Source organism: Sus scrofa, chromosome 14, assembly GCF_054392235.1.
Source record: "Sus scrofa isolate SSC_HxYL_T2T_F1_AM1 chromosome 14, Sscrofa_HxYL_maternal_Yorkshire_Landrace_v2.0, whole genome shotgun sequence".
Lineage (NCBI taxonomy): Eukaryota > Metazoa > Chordata > Mammalia > Artiodactyla > Suidae > Sus > Sus scrofa.
In genome coordinates this window covers 77,096,919-77,111,475 of record NC_139396.1, presented here as the reverse complement: position 1 = coordinate 77,111,475, position 14,557 = coordinate 77,096,919, and the positions used below count along the sequence as shown (strand labels likewise).

The 14,557-nt window shown below is 42.4% G+C and overlaps 1 protein-coding gene across 4 annotated transcripts in view; it reads right to left on the bottom strand.

Annotated features, from left to right (window-relative positions):
* The window catches only part of ERO1B (endoplasmic reticulum oxidoreductase 1 beta), a 64,953-nt gene extending 54,554 nt beyond the window's left edge, over positions 1–10,399 (bottom strand). For all 4 annotated transcript variants that reach the window (XR_014827831.1, XM_084996829.1, XM_084996830.1 and 1 more), the window contains exons 1-2: positions 10,066–10,399; positions 1,922–2,041 (exon numbers count right to left, since the gene is read on the bottom strand). Coding sequence is in view for 3 of the 4 variants with exons in the window: in XM_084996829.1 (XP_084852955.1) it covers positions 1,922–2,041; positions 10,066–10,167 (222 nt within the window). In the remaining variant the exon portion in view is untranslated. The remainder of the gene's footprint in view (positions 1–1,921; positions 2,042–10,065) is intronic.
* Between the last annotated feature and the right edge of the window lie 4,158 nt (positions 10,400–14,557).

The following is a 14,557-nucleotide window of genomic DNA, read 5'->3' as shown; positions in this document are numbered from 1 at the left end:
CCAATTAGACCCTTTCTCCAAGAAATGTAACTCTTGTATAATACAAAACTACGGGGAAATGGTTGACTTGATCTAAAACTTTAATGGTGTCAAAAAAGAGAATGGCCATTAGTTCCTACTATAATTTCTATCTTTTCTGAAACATGCTTCTTCAGCTTAGCTTTCAATTTTGTGAGCTGCTCCACATCTTTTCTTAATAAAACTTCTGTTGTGTTTGTAAGCCAGCACATGTACCCTACCTTAGGATACCTATACCGTTGTTTCTTCATTTGTAAAATGTGGAAATGTTGACCTAACAGGATTTTAGTGTAAAGATTAAATGAGATATTTATTACTCAAATATTGGAGTTTCTGCTATTGATGAGACCTATGGATATAAGAAGCAGAAGATAACAATCCCAAAAGGGAGGAGTGAAAGACTGAGGACCATGACATACTGAGCAGAGATGTGATCTGGATGTTCTGTGAAGGGATGGTCTTTGCTAGAAGGAGCACTGCCTTCACTCCTTTACCCTGAACCATGTGCAACTGGCAAAATTCAATTACTCTGACCTCTAAAAGCAACATTTTCATGTGGGTAAGCCTAGCAGTAGAAAGGAAACAAAAGCAAGCAGCTACAAATCCAGATTAAGATTTATGGATTTAGGAGTAGGAATTAGAAGAAGCTATTCTAACCTATGTGTTTTGTATGTAAGCTGCCCAGAGTAACAGACTATAGTTTGCATAGATTTCTTTTTGAAATAAATTTATGGGATCTGTATTCCTAAAGGATTCTGTATAGAGGAGGAACATTTACTTTTTTATACATTCTTGGTGCTGACAGGAAAAGGGGGTGGGTTCCCAAATTTTTAGGGCTCTAGTTTTCTTTTTTTTTTTGGTCTTTTTAGGGCCACGCCTGCAGCATATGGAAGTTCCCAGGCTAGGGATCGAATCAGAGCTGTAGCAGCCAGCCTACACCACAGCCACAGCAACGTCAAATCTCAGCCGTGTCTTCAACCTACACCACACCTCATGGCAATGCCAGATGTTTAACGCACTGAGCAAAGCTAGGGATCGAACCAGCGTCCTTATGGATACTATTCGGGTTCATTAACAGCTGAGCCACAGCGGGAACTCCCTGAGGTCTCTAATTTATCTTTATGCACAACTTAAAACTGCCAAAATAATGTATTTTTTTAATCCTCAAAAATATTTAAAGGACTAAGATAGCTTATACAGAATCAGGATAAAATAGAAAATCGTGCTCAATTTAAAAAAATAAACTAAAAATGAAGATCAAAGAAATTATAAACCCAACTGAGTACTGACAGCAAGAACAGGCAAAAAGTACAACAGCAGCTTTTAAATGATTATTCTTTTGAATTTGCCTTATTGCTACCGCTTTTAAACTACCACTGATTATTTTGTAAAGGTTTAGGGTGAATTATTGTTAAAGAATCAATGCTGCAGTCTTACCACAGATGGCATTCTGCTTTTCTCCTCAGGCTGCTTTGCCACCAGTGAGCTACCCAACAAATGCTGCTGTGCGACTTTTGCACTGCTAACAACAACAGCACGGGACACTGTCATCAGCACAACTCAAAGCCTGCGTAGGCATATCTAGATGACAGAACCTAACTTACAAAGGAGGCTGAAAAAATACATCCTGGGCATTTTCAACTTCTATAGAGGAAGGTATCTCTGCCTCAAAACTCAAATAGAACAATGAGAAATTGCCCGGACATAAGAAGTGGGTTCAAAGTCTTAGTGTTCAAAAACACTAATGGTTTTCACTACAGTACTTTATGCATTCCAATGGTGAAGGATATACAAGGGGTGCTGAGAAGATTCTGAATGGATTTTCAAGAGTCATAAAAGTCACACCTATAGAGAGCTATCTAAAAATCTTCAGTACTGATGGAATCAAAAGTTATAACCATACCTTATAATAACGGAAATAGTCTCGTTCTTGCAGTTTTTTTATTTTGGGGTAGATTTTGAAGGTGTTAAAGTTATCGATGCTGTCAATGTCACATAGGCAATCATCCAGGACTCCGGTGACCTAGGGAAAAAATATGTGTATGTACATACATATACACACATATATATACACATATATGAAAAGATGTAAATTCTGGATGCTTCACTTCAACCTTAACAAATCTATACTATCATATATACCAAGATAAATTATTCAATTTAGCTGGTATTTGCTGATTGAGATACATAACATTAGAGCGGTCAGTTTTTACAATGGCCAATTCAATAAAAAACAATAGAAGGACTAGATATACCCATTCTAAAGAACCAGACATTCCTGTTCAGGGGTCAAAAAGAAAGCCTCTTGATGTTCTTTCCCTTGCATAAATATATATAAAACCCAAGCAGCCACTGGAACGCTAAGGCCATTTCTTCCAAGACTACCCTAGAAATCACAGGCTGAGACAATACTGCTATAGTCTTTCTTTGAGACTGCCATTTATGGAGCACTTAGTGGCAGGCATAATGCTAAGAGCATTGCATAGGTTAGCTCACTTATTCTTTAAATATCCTATGAAATGATATGATTATCCTCATTTTACATATAAGACGATTAAGGCTTAGCAAGGTTAAAATAATTTTTCCAAAGTAGAGATGAGACGTAGTCCTAAATCTATTGCATTTTAAAACACATGCTCTTATTCACAACTCAAAGTATACATTAATTGAAGGGAAACTGGTATTTACAAAGTGAGTTCAGTCCAAAAATTCCATAAAACATTCTTCAACTAAATTTAAAAAATGGGACTCATGAACACGTACAACTTGGACGAATCTTCAGGCAATTATGCTGAGTGGAAAAAAGCCAATTCCAAAAGGTTACATACATACTGTATTTCATTTCTATAACTTTTTTCCCCCTGTTTTCTTTTCAGGGCCACACCTGTAGCATATGGAAGTTCCCAGGCTAAGGGTCAAATAGGAGCTGTAGCTGCCGGGCTACACCATAGCCACACCAACACCGGATCCTTAACCCACTGGAGTGAGACCAGGGATTGAACCTTCATCCTCAGGGATACTAGTTGGGTTCTTAACCCACTGAGCCACAACGGGAACTCTTACATAACATTTTTGAAATGACCAAATTTTAGAAATGGAGAACAGATTATTGGTTGCCAGCGCTGAGGGACTGGAGGAAGGGATGGCAATTGAAGTGGGGGAGTAGGTTATAAAAGGGCAACAGAAAGGATCCTTGCAGTGAAATTTTTCAGTATCTTGACTGCAGCGGTGGACACAAACCCACACATATGATAAAGGTGTACAGAATTAATCCATAGGTACACAAATGAAACAAGTAAAGCAGGGAATCTGAATAAGATCAGTAGACTATATTAATGTCAAAGTCCTATTTATAATATTACTCTGTATATTTATAAAATGTTACCACTGGCAAAATCTGGGTAAAGGACAAAAGACATTTTGCTATATTCTTTCAAGTGCATGGAACCTACAATTATCGCAATTAAAATTGAAAAACAAAAATGGGGAGTTCTCTGGTGGCCTAGTGGTTAAGGACCTGGCATTGTCACTGTTTGAGGCTCAGGTCACTGCTGTGGCTCGGGTTCAACCCCTACCTGGGACCTTTCACATGCCATGGGTGAGGCCAAACAAACAAAAATGAGACTCAGCCTGTTTAAAGGTTATTCATGTAATCCATAGGAGGAATACACACAAAAAATGATAAAAAAATGGGAACTTCCCAGTTGATTCTGTCTCATACTTTTTCCCTAGGAGTATCAAAGTGTCCTGAAACTCCTTACAATACAGAGTTAGGGCTATATTATCTTGAGATCAAGAAAAGGGATCATCATTGAGAATTTGGGGAGTTCCCATTTTGTAACTCAGTGGATTAAGAACCCACTAGTATCCATGAGGATGCAGGTTCAAGCCCTGGCTTCGCTCAGTGGGTTAAGGATCTGGCCTTGCCATGGCATAGGTTGGAAGCTGCAACTCTGATTCCACCCCTAGCTTGGGAACCTCCATACACTGCAGGTGTCAACGTAAAAAGAAGGAAAAAAATCCCAGAATTTTGGCTCTGAAGTTGTATATGCTTTGCTATCCTTTTTACTAAGATCCTGTGATAACACTACCCAATTTCACTCCATCGCTCTGGGCTTACTGCTTATAAAACTTCAAATTCTAGGTGCCCTAAATTGGAAGAAAAAAAGTGTCTCACCAAAATTTTTCAAAATAGAAATCAGAGAGGAAAATGAAATAAAAGACATCCAAATTGGAAAGGAAAAAGTAAAACTCTCACTTCTGCAGACGATATATTATACACAGAAAATCCTAAAGACTTCACCAAGACACTGCTAGAATAAACAAATTCGGTAAGTTGTAGGATACACAAATAGTAGACTGCTGCATAGGGCAAGGTCCTGGGGCTGCAACTGGGGAATGTCCAGGCTTCTGAGTTTCTCTCCCAGCAAGTCCATGTGTTCACCAACCTGGATGCTCGTCAAACCTATTTTAAGAGTCTTCAATCAAGAGCACCTCTCCCCATCCTGGAGGTCAGTGGGTGGGGCTGGAAGTTCCAATTCTCTCAGCACTTGGCCCTTCTGGAGGAAACTCTGGACCAGACTCATCCTGAGGCTATCTAAGGGCTCCCACCTAACTCACCTCATTAGCATACACTCAGGTCTGACAGAAAGGGGAACTCCCATTTCTCAGGAAAATCCATAGGGTTTAGGAGCTCAGTGCCAGGAAGAAGACATAAAGATCAAATATATATTTTGGATTATACCACACTGAGTGAGAGAGGAAGTCACTGGAGAGTTTTAACCAGAGGCTAAAAGGAACATGGTGCTCGAGGTGAAGATGTAGGGTTAATTTTTTATATTGCATGGTCAGGGAAGGCGACAATTTAGGTAAGTGGACATGGTGGATAAGGGGACGCTTAAGTAGAAACCTAAGAAAGTGCGCGAGTCATTTAAATACATGAGAAAAGTGTGTGAGGCAGAGGAAACTGCTAGTCCAGGGGCCTCAATGCAAGAACACATTTGCCGAGTTCCCGCTGTGGCTCAGTGGTAATGAACCTGACTAGTAACCATGAGGTCACGAGTTGGACTCCTGGCCTTGATCATTGGTTGGGGATCCCACGTTGCTGTGGCTGTGGTGTAGGCCAGCAGCTACAGCTCTGATTCAACCCCTAGCCTGGGAACTTCCATATGCCAAGGGTTCAGACCTAAAAAGCAAATGCAAACACACACACACTTGCCATGTTTGAGGAACAAAACGGAGATCAGCTTGGCTGTAACATATGTTTAAAGAGGAAGAGCAGATCTAAAGGAAAAAAAAAATCAGGAATTCGGTTCCTGATACATCAAGTTTGAGATATCTATTAATTACCCAAGCGGAGATGCTGAAAAAGCAGTTGGATAGATGGATGAGAGCTGAGAAACACAGTCTGGACAGTCAGTTATATAGATGGTATTTAAAGCCAAAGAACTAAATGAGATGACCAAGATAAAAGAATACAAGATCTGAACCCTGTGGTTCAATGATTAGTGATCAGGGGCAGAGGAGGAACACACAAAGAATTCTAAGAAAGACACACCTGCAAGAAGAAAGGAAGGAAATTAGAAAAATATAGTACCCAGGAAGAAAAGAAAAAAAAAAAAAGTATTTCAAGGGCAGTGAGTCATGAGTTGTGAAAAAAAAAAAAAAAATCTGCCAATAGTTTTTAAATCCTAACTTTACCAAACTATTGGCTTTAGCAGTAAGGAAGTTTTTAATAATCTTGACAAGAGCAATTTGGAGAAGTGATAGGGCCAAAAGTCAGTCTGGAATGAGCTGAATGACTGGAATAGAAAATTTAAAGTTAACCCTTTTGAGGAGTTTTTCTATAGAGGGGAACAGAAAAATTAAGCAGAGTCTGAAGAGAGAGGTAGCTCAAGAGAGAACTTTAAAACAGTAAAATTAAGAACACTTTTTTGGGAGTTCCTGTCATAGCACAGCAGAAACGAATCCAACGAGGAACCATGAGACTGTGGGTTCGATCCCTGGCCTCACTCAGTGGGTTAAGGACCCGGTGTTGCCGTGAGCTGTAGGTTGCAGATGAAGCTCCAATCTGGTGTTGCTGTGGCTATGGTGTAGGCTGGCAGCTACAGCTCTGATTAGACCCCCTAGCCTGGGAACCTCCACATGTCCCATGTGTGGCCTTAAAAAAAAAAAAAAAAACACACACACACAAAAAAAAAACCTTTTTTGTTGTTTTGTTTGTATCCTTTTTCGGCTGCCCCCCAGGCATATGGAATTCCCAGAGGGCCAGGGATCAGATCCCAGCATACAATGCTGGATCCTTAACCCATCATGCCTGGCCCAGACTCAAACCTGTGTCCTTGTGCCCCTAAGACACCTCGGACCCCACTGCGTCACACTGGGAACTCCAATAGCACATTTTATGATGAGCGTAAGAGTCTGTTAGGGCAGGAAAAATCAATAATGCAGGAGAAAAAGGGAAGGTTTGCTCAACCCATGGCCTTGAACTGGAAAGGAATGGGACCAAAATATAAGTAGAAGGATTGGCCTTTGACAATGGTACAAACAGTTCATGCCGGTAATCTACAGGAAGTCAAAACACGTGGGTCAGGAGTTCCCCATTGTGGTGCAGCGGAAACAAATCCGACAAGGAACCATGAGGTTGCAGGTTCAATCCCTGGCCTTGCTCAGTGGGTTAAGGATTCAGCATTGCCGTGAGCTGTGGTGTAGGTCGCAGACGTGGCTAGGATCTGACGTGGCTGTGCCGTAGGGCAGCAGCAACAGCTCTGATTGGACCCCTAGCCTGGAAACCTCCGTAGGCCCCAGGTGAAGCCCTCAAAAGACAAAAACAAACAAAAACAACGTGGGTCAGAGGCTGGTAGGTGAACAGATGTGCATTACTCTGATTATCCCAACTTTGCTGGTGAAGTAGGACGCTAAGAGTCGGGATGGAAAAGGAGGTGTTGGAGGATTAAGTAGAAAGCAAAAGACATAAAATGGCTGTCTAATTCAATAATCATTTTTTCTGCTGGGTATAATCCACCCATCGAGTTGCTCATTTCTAGAACTTCTATTTCATTATGTTTTAATCTCTTTGGTCATTCTTTAAAATTTCTTGTTCTTTTTCATATTTTTGAAGTCTTTCAAAACATTTAGCAGTGATTTTAAATTATGTCTGATATTTTCAAAATCTAAGGTCATTACAGGTCTCTTTCTCACAAATTTTGAATACCTCAATTGTGGTTCCTTGTGTGTGTTCTGTGATTTTTTTTTTTTAGCTGTTACCTTATTATTCTTGGCACTCTAGCTTCAGGAATTCTTTAGGGCCTGGGCTGAAAATAAATCCCTCCACAGGGAATGGATGTTTGCTTTTACCAGTAAACTGGGAGCATACCAACTTGACTACTATAAATTCAACTTTCCATTTGAAGTTTTCCTAGCACAGGTGGCATGAATTTGCCCTGTATAAGGGCTGGCTCATGGTTACAAACTCTCAAGGCAGTTTTTTCCCCCCTTCCTCTAGCAGGTTTCTTTACTTTCCTTTACTTGTGGTGGGTTTCACTTCTCAGTTACTCTTATGTTGAAGATATAGCTCTTTGGAGCCCAAGCTTTATGGTGGGGCCTCCTTTCACTTTCCTCCCCTTGGGCAGACACAGGCTTTATTTCTGTCCACTCCACTCCATGCATGGTTGGTAAAGCTGAAGGTTTTCAGAGTTTGGGGAAAACCCTCACGGTAATGGGACTGAAGCAGCACTGTTTTGGGTCTCAAGGTTCTGGCTTTCCATCCTGAGGGATGTGATGGCTTCCTTGATTTCCTGCCACCTCAGAAATGAATTTAGAAAGATTTAAAAATATCTGACTGAAATTACTTCAAAGAAAGATTAACTTGTCTTATCACTTGTAGGCACTATGTTTTTAGTTCCTACAGTTTTGCCATACTACAAAGCACATTTGCATTTCATTTATAAGGAAATGGGGTATGTGATGTGCAAATGTCTATAATTTCATGTGCTTAGAAATGATTTTAGGCTTTCAAAGTGAGATAATATTCAATATATTCATCTCAACTTCTTGTGAATAGAGGCATTTTTGAGAAAAACTGAATTCTTTCCTTTACTCTTTACTGTTTCTCTTCCAATTTAACATGTGAAAGAGAAGTGAAAGAACTGGCTTAGTTCCATCTTCTTATTTTCCTGGGTCTCCTCCTGCTTTATTTCTATACCACAAAGAAGCAGGCATACAGAGATGCATTGTAAAGACCAGAAAGAGGCCTGCTGGGGTTCCAGTTTTATCTTGTTCACTTACTTAACAAGTGTGATATTAATCATGTGAGCTCTCTGAACATCAGTTACCTCAACAGCCCCACAGATGTGTCAAATAAAATGAGATAATATATATTTAAACATGCTGCAAATTAAAGTACTATTTAAAATATGATCAAACACTATAGCAGAAAGTACCACTGGAAACAAAACCCATATGTATTCCTTTTTTTGAGGATTGTTTGGCACCAGGTTACCTTGAATATGCACAAATCTTTTAACTGTTGAACTGTATATATTCATTTGGGCATAATGAAATTTAACTTATGCATTTTCACTTGGACATAATATTTAAAGTATATATGCAATTATAAAAAATTAATATACATAATTAGTGCTAGGAATCTAAAATGATGCTTCTATATTGGTGATGAACTATACAATTAATACATGCTATATAAAAAGAAAAATGAGAAAAATCTCATTTTAGAAAAATATCCCAATGACTCAAAATGAAAGAGATTACTAATAACTAGAAAGTAATTTTTCCAAAGACAATTCTCAACATTCAAAAAAAAAAAAAGATTTTCCCTATCTCTTTCACTGCTTCCAAGAGGGGTTAAAAGATAGTTAAAAAGGATAACTGCATTAGTTTCTTGTAAGGCTGGTTTAAAATGCTGATTCCTTGGTCACATCCAGATCCATTCTATCAGAACCTCTGGTAGTGGGGCCAGAGACTCTGCATTTTTAACATGCTCCCTAAAGCCAAAAGTTTGCCACTTTTATCAAATCATTCATTCACTTACAAAATATTCAAACAGGGACATAAACAAGATTCAGGCATTCTGGGATTCGAAACAGCATAATGCCATGGGACAAGTGTCTGAATAAAGTCAGAAAAACATGTTTACACGGTTGCAATCTGAGTTACCTTCAATTTTATTTAACAACCAGCATTAATTGCTTCAAATGGTGGCTCCCCTCATTATCCGGTCACCTGAGACACTTTTTTGTTTTCTGCTCTTAGCAGCTTTGCCACTTTGCAGCAGGTGCAGAGAAGGCAGCACCTGGCAGAGGCTTATTCTACTGTATAAAAAAGAAGCAAACACCTTAAGGCAAAAGCTTCTAGTGAGCTACCCCTCCGATTTCCAGCATATTGAGAACGCTTCTGTAATACACAGCTCACCAAGACCACTCCCAAACTGTAATTTGCCAGCCATCACTTCACTGCTGATAGAGCTACTGGCCAGACACAGTCCTCAGGTCTCCTAATCGGGGTCACCTGGCGATGCTACTTAGCAGACCGTACAAGTTGGGTAAAACACAGCGGTCCTGAGCAAGGGGGAAGCCCAGGGACTCTATGGTTCAAAAGTAAAGGAAGTTTAAGGGTCGTATCCTCCCGATCCGCTCAGCTCTGGCAAGGCCGCGGGGTCTGTCCCTCAACTCGCCACCTGCCCTCCCTGCTCGCTCCCAAAGCCGCCGCTGCGGTTTCCATTCCCGTCCTTATCTCCCGCCACTCTCAGCCGCTTAAACATCAGAGATAAAAACGAAAACACCTCAGGGTACCGTCACCATCTTCCTCTTTTGACTACCATTACCCCATGAGTGTCGCCATCCCCGCACACCGCAGTCGGTTCGCAGACGCTTCCCGGGCTTGACAATCGAGGTCCAGCCCCCGGTCTCCTCCGTTCGCCAGAAGCTACCTCGGGGTCCGGCTCCGGTCCCCCGCGCCTCAGCCGCGGCCCGTTCGCCGCCGCCGAGGGGTTTCGGCCGGGTTCCGCGCCCCGCCATCACTGGGGCTCACCTGGGCCTCGACGACTCTCGGGAGGAAGCTCAGGGTGACCAGCAGCTGCACTGCGGCCGCCGCCCCCTGCCCTGCGCCGGCCCGCTGGACCCCCCAGCTCATGCTGACCTCTCCCTTCGCCGCGGCCGGCCGGGGCCCTTGGGGCCGGGGAACGGCGGCCGGCCCAGGAGACCACCCAAGAGGACGGCTCCGGGCAACCGAGAGACTCCAGGGTCAGAGGTCTGCCCGCCGTTCGGAGGCAGGAGAATGCTCTCTCTAGCACCCGGCTGCTGTAAACGAGGCAGGAGAGCCCAGCGCCCCCACTTCATCCCCAGGCGGCCCCGCCCCCGGCTTCCCCTGCGCTCGGCCACGCCCCCCTTCAGCGCGAGGCCTTATGGGAGTTGTGGTCCAGCTCGGGTGAGCTGGAGCCTCTGGCCGGAAGGCGGGGCCGGCGCCTGAGGGACCCCGGGAACTACAACTGCAGACACCGCTCCGCCTCCCGGGAGCCTCGGGCTCCACGGCGGCCAATGACGCGAGACCACGCGGGCCTCCAAAACAAGAGGCGGTGCTGGCGGGTGGGGTGGAGCCCCCTCCTCCGGCAGTTGCTCCAGGAAACGGGGCGGGGCCTCCCTGCGTCGCGGTCCCCTGACACTTCATGGCCGAGGGGCCCCAGCACTCGCCGGGTATCTACGCAGATTAGAAATGAATGACGGGGGCTCCTCTTTACATCTCGGGCGCTTTTTTTCTCCCATTCATTTTTCTGTAGCTTCTCATCTACCGCAGGTGCCTGGATGAACCCCCCGCGATTTGGGAGATGGCTTGTGCTCCTCTTGCATTTTATATACCCCAGACGTAGATGTCGTCCTCTGCCACATCCAGCTCCCACTCCTCTGTTGACACATACAAACATAATGCACGCTATTGAAGTATGGGAACACACCCAAGTTTATCAAAATATGGGAATGGGGATGAACGCATAGAAAAATTTGGAGAAATAGACTTGGGTTCAGCTTCCACCTCTAAAACATTCTGTTTTGTTATATGGCTTTACTTAACCTCTCCGAACCTCAATTTGTCCGTCTGCAAGATAAATAAAATAATACCCACTTCAAACATTGTTCTAGGATTACCTAAGATTATGTATATATAAAGGGCTTTGTATGGTGCCTGGCGCAAAATAAATGTTCAATAGATGAGAGTTGCCATTAGTTTTATTAATATCCTTGATTTCCAGTAAACTAGTAATACATCACCTTACATTTATATAATGTGTATTAGTTTCCCATCACTTCTATAACAAATGATCACAAATTTAGTGGCTTAAAATAAATTTATCTTACAGTTCTGTAGGTCAAGAGTCCAAATTGGATCAGAAAGGCTGCATTCCTTGCATCGGCCTTGTCTAGGGGATAATGTTTCCTTGCCTTTTCCAGCTTCTAGAGGCCACCTGAATTCTTTAGCTCATGACCATGCATCATATTTTCACATCTTCCCCGCCTTCTGCTTCTTTTGCCACATGCCTTCTTTTTCTAATGGTAACTGTTCCCCTCTTGTAAAGACTGTTATGATTACATTGGGCCCACTAGGTAATCCAGAATAATCTTCCTAACTCAAAATCCTTACCTTAATCACATCTGTAAAGTCCTTTTTGCCTTATAGGGTAACATAACCGGTTCTGAGGATTAAGGCATGGCCGTCTTTGGGAGGCATTCATCAGCCTACACATAGTGCATTATATCTTTCCATGCACTTTCATAATTGGCTGTGCTGAGTATAAAAATGAAAATGCAGGATCCTGGCTCAAAAACTAGCAAGAATTTCAATGCAGTGACAGCAGAGCATTAAACCAAGGGCAGGGCCCTCTGAGCACAGGTCTCCGTGCCCTGTCTGTCCTTTTCCTCTTTAGTGATTCCTTCTTTTCTGCCTCCAAACATGTATACCTCTTCCTTGGCTTAAAAACAAAAAGAATTTTTACTTGATTCTTCCAACTACTTTTCGATCTCTCCTCTTCTTTTCTTTGCCAAAACTTTATTCTCTTTTTGGCCGGCAGCATGTGGAAGTTTCCAGGCCGGGGATCAGAACAATACCACAACAGTGACAACACCCAATCCTTAACCACTAGGCTCCCAGGGAATTCCTCTATCTTCTTATACTATATTCTTTTTAATGGCTCTCTCAGTTCCTTTGAACAGGCCTTGATAAATAGTTGTTGATTGACTGGTTAACATTATTTAGAATCTGAATTTCTCTTGAGGACATCTATCTCAGAACAAATCCTAAGTATGGTTCCCCCTGGATGTTTCCTGTGGATAGCTGGGAAATGGCTTCCTTGGACTGGACATTTCTGGTGAAGGCAGTAACATGAAACTTGCAGCCTTTCTTTAAGACAAGTGGATTACAGTTCCTTAAACAAAGGTGTATTGGGGGACTATTAAAAAAAACAAAAACGAAAGGAGTAACAGACTTGTTAGCAGACCAGGTGAGCCCGATGATTGGAAATCTATTCAGGAGTTCTGGTGTTTTCTCAAGCACTATTTGAAATATGTATACTGGGAGTTCCCATCATGGCTCAGCAGTAGCAAACATGACTAGTAGCCATGAGGACCTGCGTTCAGTCCTTGGCCTCGCTCAGTGGGTCAGGGATCCGGCACTGCCATGAGCTATGGTGTAGGTTGCAGACACAGCCCGGATCTGGCGTTGCTGTGGTGTAGGCCAGCAGCTGCAGCTCCGATTAACCCCTAGTCTGGGAATTTCCATATGCCATGGGTGCAGCCCTAAAAAGACAAAAAAAAATTATCCATGAAATGTGTATAGCTAACAGTTGTTGAAGCAAAGGCTGAAGAATTGTCTTGAGTAGGTTACTGTAATGCTTAAGAGACTCTGTGAATTAACCGACTGCACTAAGTATTTACATTTCCAATATATCATCAAATTGTTTCTTTGATTTTTTGTTTTTGTTTTTGTTTTTTTTGGCCACACCCAATGCATATCAAACTTCCTAGGCTAGGGGTGGAAGAAGATCTGCAGCTGCTGGCCTATGCCACAACTCACGGCAACACGGGATCCTTAACCCTGAGCAAGGCCAGGGATCAAGCCTGCATCCTCATGGATATTAGCTGAGTTCATTACTGCCGAGCTACACTGGGAACTCCTCTTTGATGATGTTTTTGTTTGTTTTTTTGGCCTGGTTAACTTGTGACTTCTAATGAAGGAAGAAATTGTTGATGAATGGTTCTAGATAAAAGTCAAGGTAATGGGGTGGAAATATAATAATACCAGTAATTTTCATTCTTGAAAGCAAGCTGAATTGTGATTAATGAACCTGCTGAATAAGGACAATCTGTTGTGTTTAAACAACTGTATTTGTAGATAGTACTGATGTGTTAACATTAGCCACAGCTTTTTTTTTTTTTTTTTAAGTGGATTTCCACCTGTAACTTAGTTATAAAGGGAATTTTTGCTTGATGGTAGGATTTCTGAATCTTACTGAGGGCATTTCTTGCCATTTCTTTTGACGACAGGGATTAAAAGTAATCAAAACAAAAGGACTTGGCTGGCCTTTGTCTTTTTATTCATTACCTGCCTGAGCACTCATTGCTTTTCTCTAATATTTACTCAGCTGTGACCCTCAAGTATTTTCACTTAATGGCATTAAACCTGATAAGCTTAAGTTCGAATTTCCATTTCTAAAGGAGTTTACATGGTGATATATGCACTTTGGATAACTCTTTTATATAACAAACATATTATGGGATTATGCTAGAAGTTAATACATAATGTGATTAGGGGAAACCTCTGTTAAATGGAAATAATTGGGGAAAACAAATCATAATTCTGCCGATTTCATCCTCCCACTTAATTCCTATAATGCAAAAGACTTCACGCAATCACGAAGTTCATTGTCACTTCCTGCACATTGAGACTGTGTAGGCTTCTATCAACTTTCCAACTCCGGTCCACTCCACAGAGGATCCAGGGCACCCCACAGTGAGGGCGAACACAGAGAAAGAACATTGACACGCCATAAAAAACGAACATCCCAGAGAGCGGAGAGGGCAAGGTCGTGGAGATGGAGAGACTGCAGAGAGGGAAAGGCAGAGGAGGTCATCCATGGTCATTAAATGCCTCCTGGAGGTGTTTCTGCATCAACCCAGACTGAGTTCTTCCTTCTCGTCAGTCTGTACCCCCAGCCACTGGGAACCTCACAAAGTTTAGTTTCTCCAAATTCAGTTGCTTTCTCCTGAGTCCAATCAAGTGGACTATATACACATAGCTCAGTCAGCTGCTTCATCTTTGTGCTCCTGCTCCACCAATGGCCACATTCCCACTTTGTACCCCCTTACTGTCCTACTGCCCCTTTCCCCAAGCCCTTCCCACAGTAGAGAATGGTTTGCATTGTCCAGTCTCAGTTGGGCTGGAACCTGACTTCCTGTGCATCACTCTGTCTCTCTTGCCAATATTTTGACTCAGATTTGGATTCTCTTTGGCCTTAACAGAATCACATACTTGCTGG